Source organism: Protopterus annectens, chromosome 17.part0 (genome assembly GCF_019279795.1).
Source record: "Protopterus annectens isolate FY-2018-M chromosome 17.part0, PAN1.0, whole genome shotgun sequence".
Taxonomy (NCBI): Eukaryota; Metazoa; Chordata; order Ceratodontiformes; family Protopteridae; genus Protopterus; species Protopterus annectens.
In genome coordinates, this window is record NC_056751.1 from 780,139,034 (window position 1) to 780,157,241 (window position 18,208).

The 18,208-nt window shown below is 37.3% G+C and overlaps 1 protein-coding gene across 1 annotated transcript in view; it reads left to right on the top strand.

The window, feature by feature from the left end:
- Window positions 1-18,208, top strand: part of LOC122791509 (neoverrucotoxin subunit alpha-like) — a 372,162-nt gene that overhangs the window by 117,655 nt on the left and 236,299 nt on the right. The window contains exon 2 of the mRNA XM_044059251.1: window positions 9,590-9,711. Coding sequence (XP_043915186.1) covers window positions 9,612-9,711 — 100 coding nt within the window. The 5' untranslated portion in view covers window positions 9,590-9,611. The remainder of the gene's footprint in view (window positions 1-9,589; window positions 9,712-18,208) is intronic.

The window sequence follows — 18,208 nt, forward strand, 5'->3', positions numbered from 1 at the left end:
GCTATTTCCTTTATTTTTTTTCATATTCCTCCCATTTTAAGCCCCGTGGCACTCCGCACAAACTCGTGTAACTATTGTAAACAATGCTAAGCAAGATTTGACCCTCCTCTGACCACAAACACGGTTCAAGTTTCTTGATTTCAGCTTCCTATCACTTAGCAGCCTGTGACATGCCCCCTGCTGAGCTAAGCTTAGCTCCACACCTCATGTTTGCACGGAGCTCCAGTGTGCCCACTTTCAGTTTGATTTCACCAGGCCTACCTTCGAGAACGCCATTTTCAACTTGTGGCATTGGGATATAACATCTCATCAATGTGCCTAATGTGAGCGAGGAAATTGAAAGCAACCATTTACAATATAGTGGTCCAACAGGTACTGTTGATGGATGGTTAACATTTGAGGCCCTCATAAATATTTTCATGGTTAATATATAATAGCAATTATGAATAACATATAATGGTGGCTTGTTTATAAAAAGCGCCACTTCGGGGATCCTTAATATATACTTTTTCCTCCATAAACTAACTATTTGATGTTTCGGAAGTAGTCAAACATGGTTTACAGTTTTTGGGCACCATCTATAAGGTCGAATTGAACTAGGAACTTTAATTTTGTTTGGACTTACGGTTCACCCTTGTGGAATTATTGCTATCTCTACGGCGTGGATATATGGTCTTTTGTGACTGTTGCTTAACCGTTTATTTAGGGTTTGATTCTTATTAGCATCAGATTTTTCCACATCATTTTTCTACATGTTATGCAATTCTGATATATCAACATAGCTGTGTGCTACGATTTGGACAAGCAGGCTTATGTGATTTATTAGATTTACAGAAATATTGGCATACACATTTTCTGGACTGCATAATATAATATGAAGCATAAGGCTATACCATTTAATTTCATATAACCAGTTCTGGTTTGTTCCACTGAAAGTTTACGCTGTTCTTTTCTTTTCTTATAAGGGATCTTTGTCCCAGTTTCTAACAGCAGATTATATCTAACCAAGGCTTCTTCCACTTTTTCCACTTTTGCAATTTTCGTAAGGGTACACTTGGGCCAGCTATTTATATTTATATATATCTATATGCCTCTATTTGAATTATAAAAAATATTTCAAACCAGTGGGTTCATTTTATGCAAGATTTCTGACACAATCTTGACCACTCGTATATGCAATTTATATATGTGCACATTTATTAAGTTATTTGATAATTTTCGACCAAATACCATATGCATGCCTTTAGCCTGTTTGAATTAATATATATGTTCAACATTATCTATATTTATATATAGCAGCAAAGTATTGTCCTGTATACACACCACTGTGCCCTATAACTAAATAGTCACACGATAATCTAAAAAAGCGGACACAGTTAGGGCAGATACAGTCTGCAAACAAAAGTCCCAATCGACAGGACTTCCCACTTAGCACAAATTTAAGGTTTTCAGAGAGAGCTTTCAAGTATCCAAACAGCTCTTAGTTTCAAACAAAATAGATGATACCAACAGTTAACAGTCTCTGCTCCACCGAACTATAACTTGTATTCAATTCGATTTTTTCATTCAAAGAAAAAGAAAAACAAGCGTCTGGTGGATTGGTAGAACACAGTTTTATTTCCAACACGGCTAGCACTTTCAACCTCAGTCTTCCTCAGGCCAATACAATTAACTCTAAACATACATACATTTTATAGTAAAAACTAAAAATAATTATGATGTCACATCCTCTTAAAGAATTCATTCAATTAGTACCTTGCACTTAAATAATATAAATATCAAATACTGTTACACTTCTCATTTATTCACGTACGATAAACATTAATTTTGCCTATACCATTTACTAAAACATTTCACAGGTAATCCAATGGGGTATATACCATAGCAACTTAATAAAACAATTAAATGCATCTATATTTTAAATGTATTGTTGGCGACGTATGCGTCGTCGCTTAGGATAATCATTTTATCAGCAATTTCAATACAATGTATAAAAGTTTATTGTTGCTAATCCACAATCCTAACCTTAAAAATTCTAAACATATGACTTCTTATTTTTGAATAGGCTTACATGCCCTGCTATAAGGCGTGGCTCTATAAATGGTACTTCATATTGCATTTTTCTTTCCTAATGCAGTGGCGATTGTAGCCTTTCATTAACCTATGTTTGACCTCACATAAAACAACTATTCAAAACACATACTTAGGATAAAACCTTATTATTTAAAAGTTTAAAAGATATATGCAATGTCCTTTCTTATAGTCATTAGTGAGCTTTATATCAAAACTGACAATTGCGTGGGCAATAGGTTATCCAAACATCTTCCATATTTATGCGCTACTTAAGTTTGCGCATATGTAAACAAAACGACTAAGGCAAATAAACATATTAAAAAATATATGTAGCATGATAAGTGTTTTCGATACTTTCATATGGTCCTCAATAAGCTTTATATCCAGACCTTGAACAATAAACATATTAAGAAGTATGTGAAACTTAATAAATATTTTCGAAACTTTCTTATGGTCATTAATGAGCTTTATATCCAGACCTTACAATTACGTAAACAATGCATTTTTACGTCATCTTTCATATTAGTGCGCTACTTAAATTTGCGCATACATAGGCACAACCACTGAATCAAATAAAAATGTTGAAACATATATAGGACATAGTAAATGTCTTCAATATGTGTTTGCATAAATGGCCTGGTTCTCCTGGATCATTCTATAACTCATTTACATGTATCTTCCGCGACTATTTAAAGCAGCCATAGATGCATTGTCTAATGAGTTTATGAATAATTTGCATTATATTTCTGTGTGCTGATTATAAACACTGCACAACTTACTTAAATAATAATATTACAATAAATCTAAAGTCCAGCCGTTTACACTCTTTGTGGCTGCTATTCACTACCTATACTGGACCCCACTAACCCTAAGTTTTTTATATCTTAACAAAAAAAGAAAGATGAACCTAGTAAAAAATTTTTGGTTATGGACATGTATAAAAGTGAGTGTTAATATTGCATTACCTAGCATCTAAAGATTTCTGCATAGTATAGTAATGACTCTAAAGATGGGAGAGTATGAGGTGTATTAGAGAAGCGAATTTTACTTCACAGCCTCCTGGCTTTCAAAATGGGCTTAATGGACACCCTATCATTTAATCCTGGGTCTCGATCTTCCCTGAATCTGATTATCCATTTAGCCTCTTTCTGCTCGGTTTGATTTGAAATATCCCCTCGTCTGATAGTGGGTGGGTTGATGTCACTAACTTGGAACCTAAAATTATGATCTGAGGAGGTTCCAATAATGTGCTTAGATAGTGCATTACATGTAGATGTTGTTCTAATTTTGTACTGATGTTCCCTTATCCTGTCTTTTAACTTCCGATTAATAAAATTCGCTTCTCTAATACACCTCATCAGCACACAGAAATATATTGGCCTGAGGAAGACTGAGGTTGAAAGAGCTAGCCATGTTGGAAATAAAACTGTGTTCTACCAATCCACTAGACGCTTGTTTTTCTTTTTCTTTGAATGAAAAAATCGAATTGAATACAAGTTATAGTTCGGTGGAGCAGAGACTGTTAACTGTTGGTATCATCTATTTTGTTTGAAATTAAGAGCTGTTTGGATACTTGAAAGCTCTCTCTGAAAACCTTAAATTTGTGCTAAGTGGGAAGTCCTGTCGATTGGGACTTTCGTTTGCAGACTGTATCTGCTCTAACTGTGTCCGCTTTTTCAGATTATCTATATTTAGACCCTATTGTGTGTAATAGGGCCCACTTATCGTTGTTTTAAAAAAATTTTCTGTTTATACTTCAGCTACATTTATCCATTCATTTGGATACCACCAGGATTGGCATACTTGATGTACACCAACATTGGACAAGTTTGCTCTTCTAATCAGACTGGTCTCTTTATATTTGTTTTATAATACACTGGCTGAGACGTAGGTTGGTCAGTATTTTTGATTTCCTAATAAGGTTGGTTGAGACGAAGGTCTGCCAATAGCCATATACCAAGTTACAAATTAATATATGCAGGAAATTCATCTATAGTATAGTAGTAGAGACGAAGGTCGACTACTTACAATACAATTGCTGCTAAAGAAAGTCCTTATAAGCTTTTTTTCCAATTCTGGTCTTGAATATTATTATAGATAGGTGGGCCTTTTTGCTACATTTCAAAAACTTTTTAAGACTGAACAGGTTATATCCTGGCATACACATGTGTTTTGGTCTTTAATGTATAGTTAACTTCCAATTTAGTTGGCAAGTGGTATATATCAATAACACCTGGTACACACGTATACATACACATAATTTTTGGTCCATTTTGTGCTAGAATGCCTTGCAGAAATGAAAAGCGCTATGGATTTAAAAGGCATCTTACAAGGGTTATCGGCAGATAAAGATAATCTAGAAGCCTTTGGCCTTAATTTAGTTGGCCCAAGTGATTCTAATATCAATAAGGGAGATGCCAAATATTGTTGTGGCATATTGTTTCAAAAGATAACCAGAAATATGAAAACGCTAAGAGCCAATATCTGGCATTTGAAGCTATTTAAGGCATACAAATTGAAAAATATCACACCCCAGGGGCTAAGGATTCGCATTCAACCCCTAGTGGGTTTGATTGATCCCCAACTTTCTAAAGATTGGGCAGATGCCCAACATCAAGCTTCTATGCTATTTGTTAATACTTTGATCTTTTATTACGAGCGCATAATTGAATCACAGATTGTTGAGATTCACAACAACTGTCTTAAGGCTCAAATTTTTGAGTCAGAGGATTTTTATAACAACCATTTAACAAATTTGGCTAAAGATTTAGCAATACTTGAACAGCAACTAATCAAAAAAAAAACGTATAAGCTTCAGCGGGATATTACTGATTACGAAAAGGGGAAACCATTTGTCACACAGACAAGTGTTAGATTTTTTGATTCTAACATTAAAACTAGCAGTAGGAGGAAAAGACCTAGGTCTATTTTAAGAAAGAATAATCAAACTACAAGTGGCACTTCGGAAGATGAGACATCTTCTGCCACAGACTATGATTGCCCTTCCAACCAGGCGTCCCCAATGGCTAAGAGGAAACCATCAGACCCTTTAGACCCAGGACACGCAGAAGTGGTAGAAAACACAAAAATAGGCACACGGAGTTTACAACTGCTACTACAGAAAATTGTGAGTCAGTAAATAATGTGCACAATATATCCTCTTTTGAATTGTCATCTGTTCACAATAAATTGTTAAACAAGGGTCTAAATTTTGTACCGACTTCATTTGTTCCTGAACACACATTTGTCAATGAAATAAATAACTTTTGTAGATTGATTAACCTCAAAATATTCTTTTCATCTTTTCAGATAGTGACAATTCTCAAAGATCCACTGGTTTCAAATTTGGTAAATCTGATTTTCAACCACCAATGGATAAGCATGTAGCTATATTCAAAGAATGTGTCATCAAAGATATACACTTTTCTGTAGGTTACCAACCTGTTAGACACAATTTAACCTTGGAGGAACAACAAGCACTACAGGAACTTCGTTCCAATCATGATATAGTGATCACAGCAGCTGACAAGGGAGGAGGTGTTGTAATTATGGATTGGTCTCTGTACCAAGCTGAAGCCCACAAACAATTGTCTGATGCCCGGTTCTATATCAAGATGGTCCTTGATCCAACACCTAACTTCAAAACACATATTTACTCTTTTTTGGGTTTAGTCACACAGGAGGGGATCATTGATAAACAAACATGAAAACAACTGAAAGTGTTTGAACCTATTGCTCAATATCTATACTTGCTTCCTAAGATCCATAAACATCCTACAAATCCCCCCGGTAGGCCAATTGTCTCTGGGAGAGGTTCCCTTATGGAACCCCTATCGGCTTTTCTCACATACTACCTCAAACCTCTATTACCTATGGTGTGATCAAGGTTACAAGATACTACATATTTTTTAAATATAATTCAGGATATGCAACTGGAATCAGATTGGTGGCTATGCACATTGGATGTCTCTTCCCTTTATACCAGCATCCCACATGATACAGGCATATCAGCCATTTCATATTTGTTAGATAGATCCCAATTGTACACTATGGGTTTTAACAATTTTCTCATCAGACTAACAGAATATGTGTTAACTAAGAACATTTTCTATTTTGAGGGACAGGCATATTGGCAGGTTAGAGGGACTGCTATGGGAGCATCCTTTGCTCCCATATATGCAGACTTATTTATGGGATTCTTTGAACAACAATTCATATATGATTCTTACAACAATCACTACATGGAACATTTAGATATCTGGAGAAGATACTTGGATGATTGTTGGATGGTGTGGCAGGGTGACAGTATACGAGCACAAGATTTTGTAAAATATTTGAATAACAATCCATGGGATATTCAGTTTACTTTAAACATACAATACCAAGAAATTGTATTCTTGGATGTGATAGTTTCTCTTCAGGCTGACCATACATTGGCCACCAGGGTACATAGGAAATTTCCACAATACAACATACTCTTACATGCATCTAGCTATCATCCCTGCCACATTATTAACAACATCCATAAATCCCAATTTTTATGGATGAAATCTATATGTTCATCCCAAGAATACCATTCAGAATGTGAACAGGACCTGTCTAGCAGGCTCATAAGCAGAGGATATCAGAAATATTGCATTACTCAAACTATTAATCAGATTAAAGATGTACCCCGATCTACATTACTACAATACAAACACTCACAAGATGAAGATAAACCAATTACATCTCAGCCTATCAGGTTTGTCACTACATTTGGTAGCAATACACCCTTGTTCAGAGATATTATTAACAACCATTGGGATATTTTGAAGGCTCATGAACATTTGAATGAAATATTACCTGACAGATGTGCTTTTTCATACCGCAGGGGCAGAACGATTCAGTCTCACTTTACACACTACAAAAGATACAAGCCATCTACATCAATTCAGACAACTCTATTTGGTGACCCTTTGATAGGATGTTTCCTTGTAATCACTGTAGTGCTTGTAGGCATATTTTTAAGACCAAAGAATTTTCTAGTAGTAATACCTCTAAGGTATACCAGATAAGAATTTTTGGTAACTGCAGCACGGATTGGGTGATTTATCTGGTCACCTGTACATGTTCCTCCTTCTATGTGGGCCAAACATCTAGACCACTGAGACACAGGATAAGTGATCATCTCAGCGCCATTAGAAACCACAAAATTTCTAACACTTTATGCAAACATACCATAACTCACCAAACTGCGCAGTTCAAATTTATTATTATTGATCAATTTTAAGCAGGCTGGCATGACAGATTAAATAATATGGAATCCTCATGGAATACCAGGTTAGGGGCTCTTTTCAAACCTGGCTTAAATGAAATGGAGTAGTTTTTGTCAGCTTCTTATTTCATGCATCTGTATATTTGTTAAGATTGATTGTAGTCCTTTTAGATCAAGACAAGTTTATAGTCTAACTAATGAATTCCCAACAAGTGAATAAAGGTTTTTTGGTGTATATACACCTTTAAATGACTTGATATAAAAGCAATTACCAGGATGTGCTGCTAACATTCTATTTTTTTTTTTTTGCACTGAAGAAGGCTAAACATAGCCGAAACCGGTTTGCAATATATGGATCATATGGATTGGTCTTTGCCACAAATGAAAAATATTTAAGCATTTTTCCCCTTTGTGCCGGTTCGTTTTTTGGTTCAATTCTTACAGGAACCATGGCACCCCTCTTTCATGTCTGATGCTCCCTGTTCTTACATGATTATGCTATAACACCTACACAGTTAGTTGCAGTGTGGCACTTAGAAGAAATCTGTGATTCAAGTACATTATCCTCATTTGCATATTCCACTGCCTTAGCCCATAGTTACTGCACTACAGCACAGCCTTTCCCGTTAGCGACCAGTGTTCCCTCCTGTTGTTTACATTCTGCATCCCATTCACTATAATGGGCAACTGCAGGTTTTCTTTAGAATCCTCTTAGTTATTTATTTATTTATTTTGTGTACCCCTCCCATTTGCGTGGCACTACATTGCGCTTAAATGGCCGAAACTGGCCATAAAAAAAAAAAAAAACTTATTTTTATAATAATTAATCAATTGGCAATGCCAATGGCTGTATGTTTAGCCATTGGTATGCCCAATATACTAAATACATGTTCTTTTACAAGCTGTCAGACCTCCATTTTGTTATTTGCAGAAACGTATTCAGCTACTAGCCGAATACATTTCTGCAACTAACACTGTTCCTGCACGGAGACCTGCCTGCTTGCAGAATCGCAATTTTACCTCATTTGCATGGTTTTCACCTGCAAATGAGGTCATTAGCATTCTGCACAGATCTCCGTGCAGGAACAGTGTAGACAGGCTTGTGCACGTCAGGAACTGATATTTCTGGATCGCTCAGAAGCCATCTTCTGTGCAGGAGTGGCTACACTGTTTCTGCATGAAATATTTTGTTTTGTGAATCCCGGGGTATGTTTTTTTTAAATTATTGTGACATACAGACACTTATGTATTCAGTGGTTCTTGACCTGAATGTGATTTGCTTTTATTCTATGTGTCATGTCCTGAGCCTTGCGACTGAGTCTGTCATATCAGGTTAGGCACAATCCAACACAGAATGCTGGTAACTAATATCTAGTCATTAAACCCTTGCTATCAGTTATATTACAGTGCTTTCCATATGAATCACTAATGTTTAATTTCAGAAGGATAAAACTGGACAGAATTTAACCCACCTAATAAAATTAAAACAAGTACTTTTTGCTTAGAGCAAGTTATCCCATGCACTCTCATATGGGGGGGGGGTCCTACAACTCCCTCCCGCCAAGACTTCTGTACCATATCCATTGTCAAAGAAACACAAAGAATGAATAAATCCCCTAAAGCAAAGGAATCACTGCTGTTTCATACTTGAAAACCACATGCTGGCAATGTTTTCCTTCAGAAAACGGAGGATGTTAAATGTAAATTTGTGAGCTGAACTTGGTGAATTGAGTCCTTCTGAAGCTGGGACTTGGGGATGTGTAGGGAAGCTTGTTTCTCTAGTCTTCCTTATCATACTTAAGATTGATTTTCAGCATACTATATCTGCTAATGAATCATATGTTTCTTCATAATCATTCAGCTGGTTTCAAACAAATTATGCTGATTTCCTTATGCATTTTTAAATCCCTGTCTATGTCTTTAGGTATATGTTTTTAATTCCTTATTATAGCAGATCATTACTATAAGCACACATCCTGGTGCATCTTATTGTCATAGCAAATTAGTGTTGATGAACACATTAAAATGTTATTTTTAACGATGTACATTTGATTTTAATTAATTTTGTTTAAACATTTTATTTTGTATCTTTCCATACATCTACAGGATGAAATACATGTTTCTTGATTGCAAACATTTGGCTGCTTAAATAATTTTAATGGTAAACACTTTTTCAATGTTTTTTTTCTTTCAGAAACAAGAAATTGTCAAGATTTTATTAATAAAATATATGTATGCATTAATAAGATATGTGCACTACAGGTAAATTCTAAGAACGAGGAAGATGTCAGATCAATCAAGCGAAATTATTCAGATGCCAGCCCTTGGACGCCCCTTCCAGTTAGGCATGCTCTATGATATAAGGACTGACTCAATTGTCCCAGGTAAGTATAAAATCAATGCAGTAGAATTAAAACTCTGAGAATAAATGTATTTATTTATTTATTTTACATTTGTTAAGTGTGTAGACTCCAGCTGGGCAAGTAGCCCATTTTCAGTGGAGACACAGGAAGAAAATCTCCATAACAATAGTACAAAAAAGATTACAAAAATATTTTTTAAAAAAGATTTACAAACAATATACAAAAAAGTTTATCAGGTGTCAACAATCACAATTTACAAAAAAGGAATGTAAAACAGAAAAACATTACATAAGCCTTACTACGGACAGTAATATGAAATTCCTTAGATATATAATTAAAATAATCCATTGTGGTATTTTCATTTGGTAGAAGTAAGACAAGGAGAAGATTGCAGGAAAGAAACATTTAATTAATGGCATGAGAAACTAGCCAGGAGTATTATGGGAGCATAGCCGATGTTGAGTAAGGTATTCCTTTAGGAGTTGTTTGAAGCTATGACTATCTGTGTTTTTTAGGATATTCTGGGGTAATAGGTTCCACTGTTTGGCTACTGTGAAGGAGAAGAGAGAGTCACCAAAGTAATCATGGAACTTATTTATCTTAAATATAAGACTATCAGATGATCTAAGGAAGTTGGTATTTAGTTGCACTAGGTTGGAGAGTGCAGGGCAGTTTTCAGGCTTGTGGATAATGGAGTGGGCAGTAGTGAGCTGACTGAGTGATAACAGATTGGGAAATTTAAGCCAGTGTAGTTTTTGAAGAGTAAGGCAATAATAGGTCCTGCTGGGTATATTAGCAGCAAATTTTGCTATTTTGTTATATTAGGAATCAAGTAGATGTAAATCAGACGTGCAGGTTAGTGAAAAGTTGAGAACAGTAGAGGAGAGTAAACACACACACACACACACACACACACACACACACACACACACACACGTGCACACACACACACACACACACACACACACACACACACACACACACACACACACACACACACACACCGTATCACTCACCAAAACACACACAAACGCACACAAACACACACACCGTATAACTCACCAAAATACACACACACACGCATGCGCGCGCGCGCACACACACACACACACACACACACACACACACACACACACACACACACACACACACACACACACACACAAACTCATACACACACTGTATCACTCACCCAAACACACACAAACACTCTTCCATTCAGCTGCATTTATGCCCCTACAGATATGCGCTTGTATGTCTACGTACAGACACAGACTCAAAGACTAATACACATACTCCAGTTCCAACATGATCCCCTGTAGTTGCTTTATGAGGTATGGGCAATCCTACCAAGATAACTGGGCAAACACCATCAAAAAACAGGGTACAGTTTTTTTTTCTCAGTGCAAAAGAAATGAAGGTAATTAACTTGCTGTGTTACTCTGGAGCCACAGACATTTCCAGGGAGACCACATGGCTAATTAGCTTTAGCTGTTCCTGTGGGCTGACACATTAACATGTGACTTCATCAGTGAGGTCACTCTCTGTCCCCTACAGCTATTGCCAAGGAAAACAAGAAGTAGCTTGAGAGTGGTCTCCGAAATGGAAAAGGCAGTGTGATGAGGACGCCTTCCAAGTTAAGGCATCTGCATCACATTAACACTTTCTGACTCCTTTCCCATGAGTATTGTAAAGAATCATACTGAAAATAAATTCCCTAAGCCAAACATGACTATCTAATACAGGGGTGGGCAAACTTTTTGATTTGTGGGCCACATTGAGTTCTAACATTTGACAAAGGGGCCGGAACAGGAGCAGATAGATGGCATGCTTTGAAAACATCACCTCATTGGGGGAAAAATACACATCTTGGGATATGGAGAAAACATGTGCTTTAATTTCCAATGAAAATGAAGAAAAGCATTACAATAAAATCTCTGACTTCGAAATGAGTCTTTAAACACTGAAAATCAAATAAATGACCATTTTATTTTAAAGCACTGAAATTCTGTTATCCTTCAGGATATCACCATCACTCTCCTCCTGACTGTCTTTTTTTTCAAAAACGGTAGGAGATGCAGATGTACTTGTCCTGTTCCTTTTATTCAATTTGTTTCCCCGGTGCCAAAAGTCAAAAACGACCAGTGCAAGGACGAAACAGTTGCAGCAAGTCAGTCTGTGAAGCGTTATATTTGATCTGCGTGCACTGTTTATTTTAACAACGTGCGTATCACGGAGACACACACATTTTAATGGGAGCAGTGTTGTTGGTCTCCTTTTTTAGCCAGCGCATCAAAGTCTGGAGTTAGTTTTGTTGTGGCGATTCTCAGGATGGATCTGAGGTGTAGGTCTGTTAACTTGGATCTGTGGCTGGCTTTGTTGATGTTCATGACGCTGAAGGTCTGTTCACACACGAAGGTAGAGCCGAACAAAGTCAACATCATCTGCGCTTTTCACCTTAGATTTGGAAACGCGGCATCATTGAGTGAAGCATAGAAGTCATTTAGTTTCAGAGAGCTGAACTTCTCTTTTAAGGCAGGGTGGGACTGAAGGTCGATCAGTTCGAGCTGAAGCTCCTCTGGAGCTGTTTCGGGGTCTTGTGACAGAGGAAAGGCCACCAATTGAAGTGACTTGTCAATTTTGTCGAAATCCAAAAACCGACGGCAGAATTCTCCGTGCAGTGCATCCAGTGACTCACTGTATTTCTTTACTTTTGCTCCGGCCTCTTTCAGCGTGGCTAGTCTAGGAAAATGAGTGAATGACTTGTTCAAAATCTGCCTGGAAAATAAAGCCAGCTTGGATTTGAAGGCTTTCACATTTGTGTACATGTCATGCACAAACTGCTCCTTCCCCTGCAGTTTCACGTTGAGCTCATTCAAGTGTGAAAATACATCCATAGCAAACGCAAAGTCACGCATCCAGCTCTTGTTGCTCAGCTCAGGAAATTCATCAGTCTTCCCCTGCTGCTCCAAAAACACACCAATCTCCTCTTTGAGCTCCCACACTCGTTGAAACACTTTGCCCAAACTCAACCAGCGGACACGGGAGTGGTAAAGCAGGTCCTGGTGATCCGCATCAGTTTCCTCCAAGAACGCAATGAACTGACGGTGCTGAAGTCCCCGTGCGCGTATGAAGTTGACGAGTTTCACCACAGGATTCACAGCATGATTCAGCTGTAACACTGATTTACATAGAGATTCCTGGTGGATGATGCAGTGGAGGAAAATGACATCCTGGTCAGGGTTTTCATCTTTCACTTTATTCTGGATTCTCCTCAGCAGGCCAACATTTTTTCCCATTAAATTCGGAGATCCATCTGTGGTGACGTTAACAAGCTTACTCCAGGGAAGCTTCATGTTTTCGATGGCAGCAGACACCTGTTCAAACAAGTCCTCTCCCCGTGTTTGTCCTTTCAGAGACTCCATTGTCAAAAACTCCTCCGTTATTTCAAAAGTTTCGTTGATTCCTCGGATAAAAATGAGGAGCTGAGCAGTGTCTTTGACATCGTTGATTTCATCCAGTGCTAAAGAATAAAAAGTGAATGACTTCGCCTTTTTGTTTAATCTGCTGGTAATATCTTCATCTATTAGTTCCACACGGCGAGTCACTGCCCGCCGTGATAAACTGATTTTCTCAAATTTGTCTTTGGTCTCCGGACACAAAATACCTGCTGTCTCTAACATACATTCTTTTAAAAACTTGCCCTCAGACAGTGGTTTGCTGGCCTTTGCTATTTTGAATGAAAGCATAAAACTGGCCTTGGTACTTGACTCTTGAATGGCAGTTTGATGGTGAAAAAAACTTTGCTGAGCCTTCAAATTAGCTGCCACCTTCTCAGCAGCAGCTTCCCGTTCTTTTGTTGAGAGCTTGCTAGCATAATTAGCGTGCTTTGTGGCAAAGTGATGGCTAATATTATACTCTTTAAAAACCGCCACAGTTTCTTGGCATATCAGGCAAACAGCAGATGATCGGTGTTCAGTGAAAAAATATTTAGTTGTCCACTCCTTATTGAACACTCGACATTCTCTGTCCACTTTCCTTTTCTTGGGTCCGCTCATCTTCATAGAGGGGCGGTGGGTCAAAGGGTAAAGTGCAAACGTGGAGTAATAGGCCTACGCTTCACCTCAACAAAGCCAATATATCTAGAGTGCGCCATCTAGTGAGGAAACATCAGAATTGCAGGGGAAATAAAACATTAACAAGGTTAATTTATTACATTTTTTCAAGTTTGGCAGGCCGAATCAAAACGTTTAACGGGCCGCATGTGGCCCCCGGGCCGTAGTTTGCCCATGCCTGATCTAATACAATGTTCCCCTGTATGTGTTTGTGTCTGCGTGTGTGTGCACGTGTGTGTGCGTGTGTGCGTGTGTGCGTGTGTGTGTGTGTGTGTGTGTGTGTGTGTGTGTGTGTGTGTGTGTGTGTGTGTGTGTGTGTGTGTGTAATGCCTAACTTAGTTATGAGGCTTGCTCAAAGTCATACCATGTACCTTGCCAGACTCCGTTTCATAGGTGAAGTTAAAGATCTGCTAAACAAAATGCATGTTGTTGTGTTAACTTTTAAGTGATTTAGAGTTGTCTGCTAGTCAGACAGAGGAAACATAGGTTGGTCAAAAGTGAGATGTAGCTATCCTGCAAGTCCCCTTCAAAAAATAAAAATAAAACAGTACGCTATATGCAGTAATATTTCTGATTTTGTATGACTTGCATGTTGCTGAACAAAAGCTACTACTACAGCATTTATATTGTCTGGAATTGTTTTTGCTTTAGTCATTATACTAAAGAATGAAGAATTCATTAACTTGCCTGGGTTATGTAATATAATCTAAACATGTTGCATTTTAGTAATATATTTTTGCAGCAATTTCTTTAGAGTCTGCAGCAAATGCAAGGAGTTTTACATTTTAGGATAAAATGTCTTGTTACCAGGCAGAACTGTTAAAATAAAATACTTTAATTAAAAAAAAAGCTCAAAGTTTAAGTCCCAAGGATAACAAAATAAAAACTTGCAAGTAAATCCAAGAAATCCAAAACAAAACAATGGACAAATGCTTTCAGCTTAATCAGCCTTCTTCAGATCCTGTATTTTTCCTGTTCTTTTGGAGCCTTTTTAAGGGTGTCACCAATTGAAAAGTTTTATTGCATCAGTCTCCACCTTCTGAATGCTGTTTTTTAAGGGACCATACCACTGAGTCCAAGGTCTTTGTCTGCTTGTAACCTAGCTATCCATTGCATTTCCATGTACTCAGTGCGATTGGATATATCCCTTCCCTCAAATTATCTGTGATAAATTGGATTATGAAGAAGCAAAATTTATGTATTGGATTATGTATAACATGTTGGGCTAACGTATCTTGTTTTTTCTTTAGATGTATATCACTTAAGTGATGATGGATATGTACTTTAAATACTTTCTTAGTTTTCCCAATATAGAAACAAATACATTGTTTACATAGTGCCAAATAAACTAGACTGTAAGAAATACAGTCCACATAGAGTTCAAAGTTATAAACCCTTTTTGTAGTCAAATGCTGAAACAAGCCAGAACTGTTGATGTAATTGCACGCCTTACATCTCCTGCAAGAATATGTTCCCAGATGTCCAATACATTCATTCTGGATTCTGGAGGAAGTATTATCACACAAAACTCTCTTTAAATTCTTCTTATTTTTAAAACAAAATCTTGGCTGGTCTCCAACAATCTTTTTAATGTCTGGATCAGTCTGTAATATTTTCCAGTTAATCCTAATGACTTGACATATGACTCTCACATCATTACTCTAAATTAAAGTAAATGCAATCCCTCTTTCACTTGTACCGACTCTGTGTGTCTGTTTTGAAGTTGCTTCAGTGGTACAAGCTGAATAATATGGGCGTCCTTTCGACCTTCTCAGCTCCCTGTTCTTGCCAACAGTTTCTTCCACTTCTCTCTCGGTATAACCTTGTTCTATGAAATTATTCTTCAAAGACTCAATCTCAGTCTCATAGTATATGTCATTAGTACATAGTCTTGAAACCCTAAGCATCTGTCCCATTATAATTCATACTGGGATGCATGCTTGATCTATGTAGAGTATGGTTTTTCAACATTTTTTCTGATGAACCCGTTTGTTAATACCATGTGCGGGACTGGGATTCGTATCACTTCACTGAAAGACCATTTCACTGAGACCAAATCACCTAAAGTTCATTTCACTGAAAGTTCATTTCACTGACAAGCCGTACTCTAAGGCAAGTCAAAGGCATATGTTCTTTTCCTCACTGTAGTGCGATTCTGGTGTTAGTATATATAGTTAGGGGGGTGTGGGGGGTGTAGCCCCCACTTAATTTGGTTTTCTGTTGTCTGGTTTTGTTTTACATTATTTGGCAAAACCCAACTAGGTGGGGGTCTATGCCCGCCACCCCCCCATGTGGGGTCTGTGCCCCCCACCCCACCTAACTATATATACTAACACTAGGATTGCACTACAGTGGGAAAAAGGACATATACCTTTGACTTGCCTTAGAGTACTACTTGTCAATGAAATGAGTTTTAGGTGAAATGAGTTATAGGTGAAATTAACTTTAGGTGATTTGTCTCAGTGAAATGGGTGCCAGTGAAATGGTCTTTCAGTGAAGTGATATGAATCCACAGGACTGAGATTTAGTTAAACATCCAGGAAATCAATACTGGTGCTTGAAACATTAGTAGTGTTCTTGAAATATGCAGTAAAGGCATTTATTTTGTCTTCATTGTTGGCCCACAACAGAAAAATATCATCAACACTTATAGAATATTGTGTCTTTTTTTCCAGGAATTCATATCATTGAACACATATTAATTTTCCCAGTATGCCATCACTATGTCCATGGTCACTCCTCATTTCTGCCAATAGTAGCAGTTCTCAAAAACAAAAATATTATTTTTGAAGATGATGTTTAATAAGGAGAAAATTAGCTCTATCATGCTAGTAGCAATAGTGTTATCCAATGTTAAAGTACGAACTGCTTTGGTTCCATGTTCGTTGGGTATCACGGTGAATAAATTCTTCACATACATGGTTACGAGGACTGGTACAATACCATCTCTCATATTATCCATACATTGAAATAAAGATGTTAGAAATTGGGATGTGTCCATAAGCATGGCTGGAATAATAAGTTTATGTTGATGTTCAAAAAAGTTAGAAGCAGGTTCAGTCAGCCACCTGGCACCTGATACAATCAGGCACGTAGGTGGACCTGACTCATTCTTAGGAACCTTCAGAAGCCCTTTGATGATGGGCACTATAGGTTTTTCCACTATCAAATATTCATTCAATCCCTTATTGATCTTCTGTGTCAAAAACAGATCATATATCTGAGCTAGAACTTTGTCCATCACCTTATTCATATCCCTTTTGGATAATGTGATGTAAGGCTGTGCTTCACTCAACATCTCTGTCATCTTATTATTATATATAACACTCTTCGTAACAATGATGCCACCTCCTTTGTCCACCGTTCTAATACTTATGGCATTGTTGTTTTTGAATTAAAGTTTTTGATTTTAACAGTTCTGTCTGGTAACAAGACCTTTTTTATCCTAAACTGTTCTCATTCTTACAAGGCTTGTTTTCAGAGAATCTGATACGTTTTATTTCACTTTAGAGTTTTACATTTGTTAGGTCTTACAGTCTGCATTACAGTGATGATAAGAGAAGTCAGATTGTCAGCACCCATTATGCAGTCATTGTTGCAAATTACTGTGGACACAGTCTTCTCTACAAGATCAAACTGTCAAGGATTTCTGAAGTTAATAAAAAAATGTAAATCTGGCAGTTAGCACAGATGGCTAAAGCTCTGACTTGTTAGTGAGCTGTTTTCTGTGACAGGGATGCAGGGTTTGAATCTTTCTGCATTCATTTACCTCATCTGTCACATTGCGCAACTCATTTAACTAGACAATGCTTTGGAGCAAATGTGAATTTGTGCTAGGCTCTTAATGGTCTCCGGGGCTGCCTGCCTAGTAACTATGAACCTGTTGTCATTGTTTGTCAAATATAGCCGATCTAGTTCAGGAACTGCTATGGCAATGTTACCAGCAGACTGTTTCTAATGCGACTTAAGGCAATGCATTCTTCAAGGGCAGCAGGCACTGCATTTGCAGATGAACCACTTAAATGCAAAGTCATTTGCCAGCAGCAACCTCTGCATTAGTAATAGTTCTCTTTAATGGGGAATTATTCAGATGACTTTTACTTCTGTAGAGATTGTGCGTATTGACATATCCTATATTATCAGTGGTTAATGTTTCTTATGCCGTCATAAATATTCTCCTATTTGAACTATGCTACACCTAGCTGGATCTAATGGTATGATGCTAGTAATCTTTATACAGTTTCATGCAGTTCATTGTAAACTACAAATAAAGTACATGTAATTTATTTCTTCAAAACAATAAGGGGTGTACACAATCAAAGTGGCTGTAACTGTTGATGTTCTTTGTGTTTCACTGTTGCAGTCATTACATTTGGGTTATCTGCTTGCAGTAGCCCTCAGTC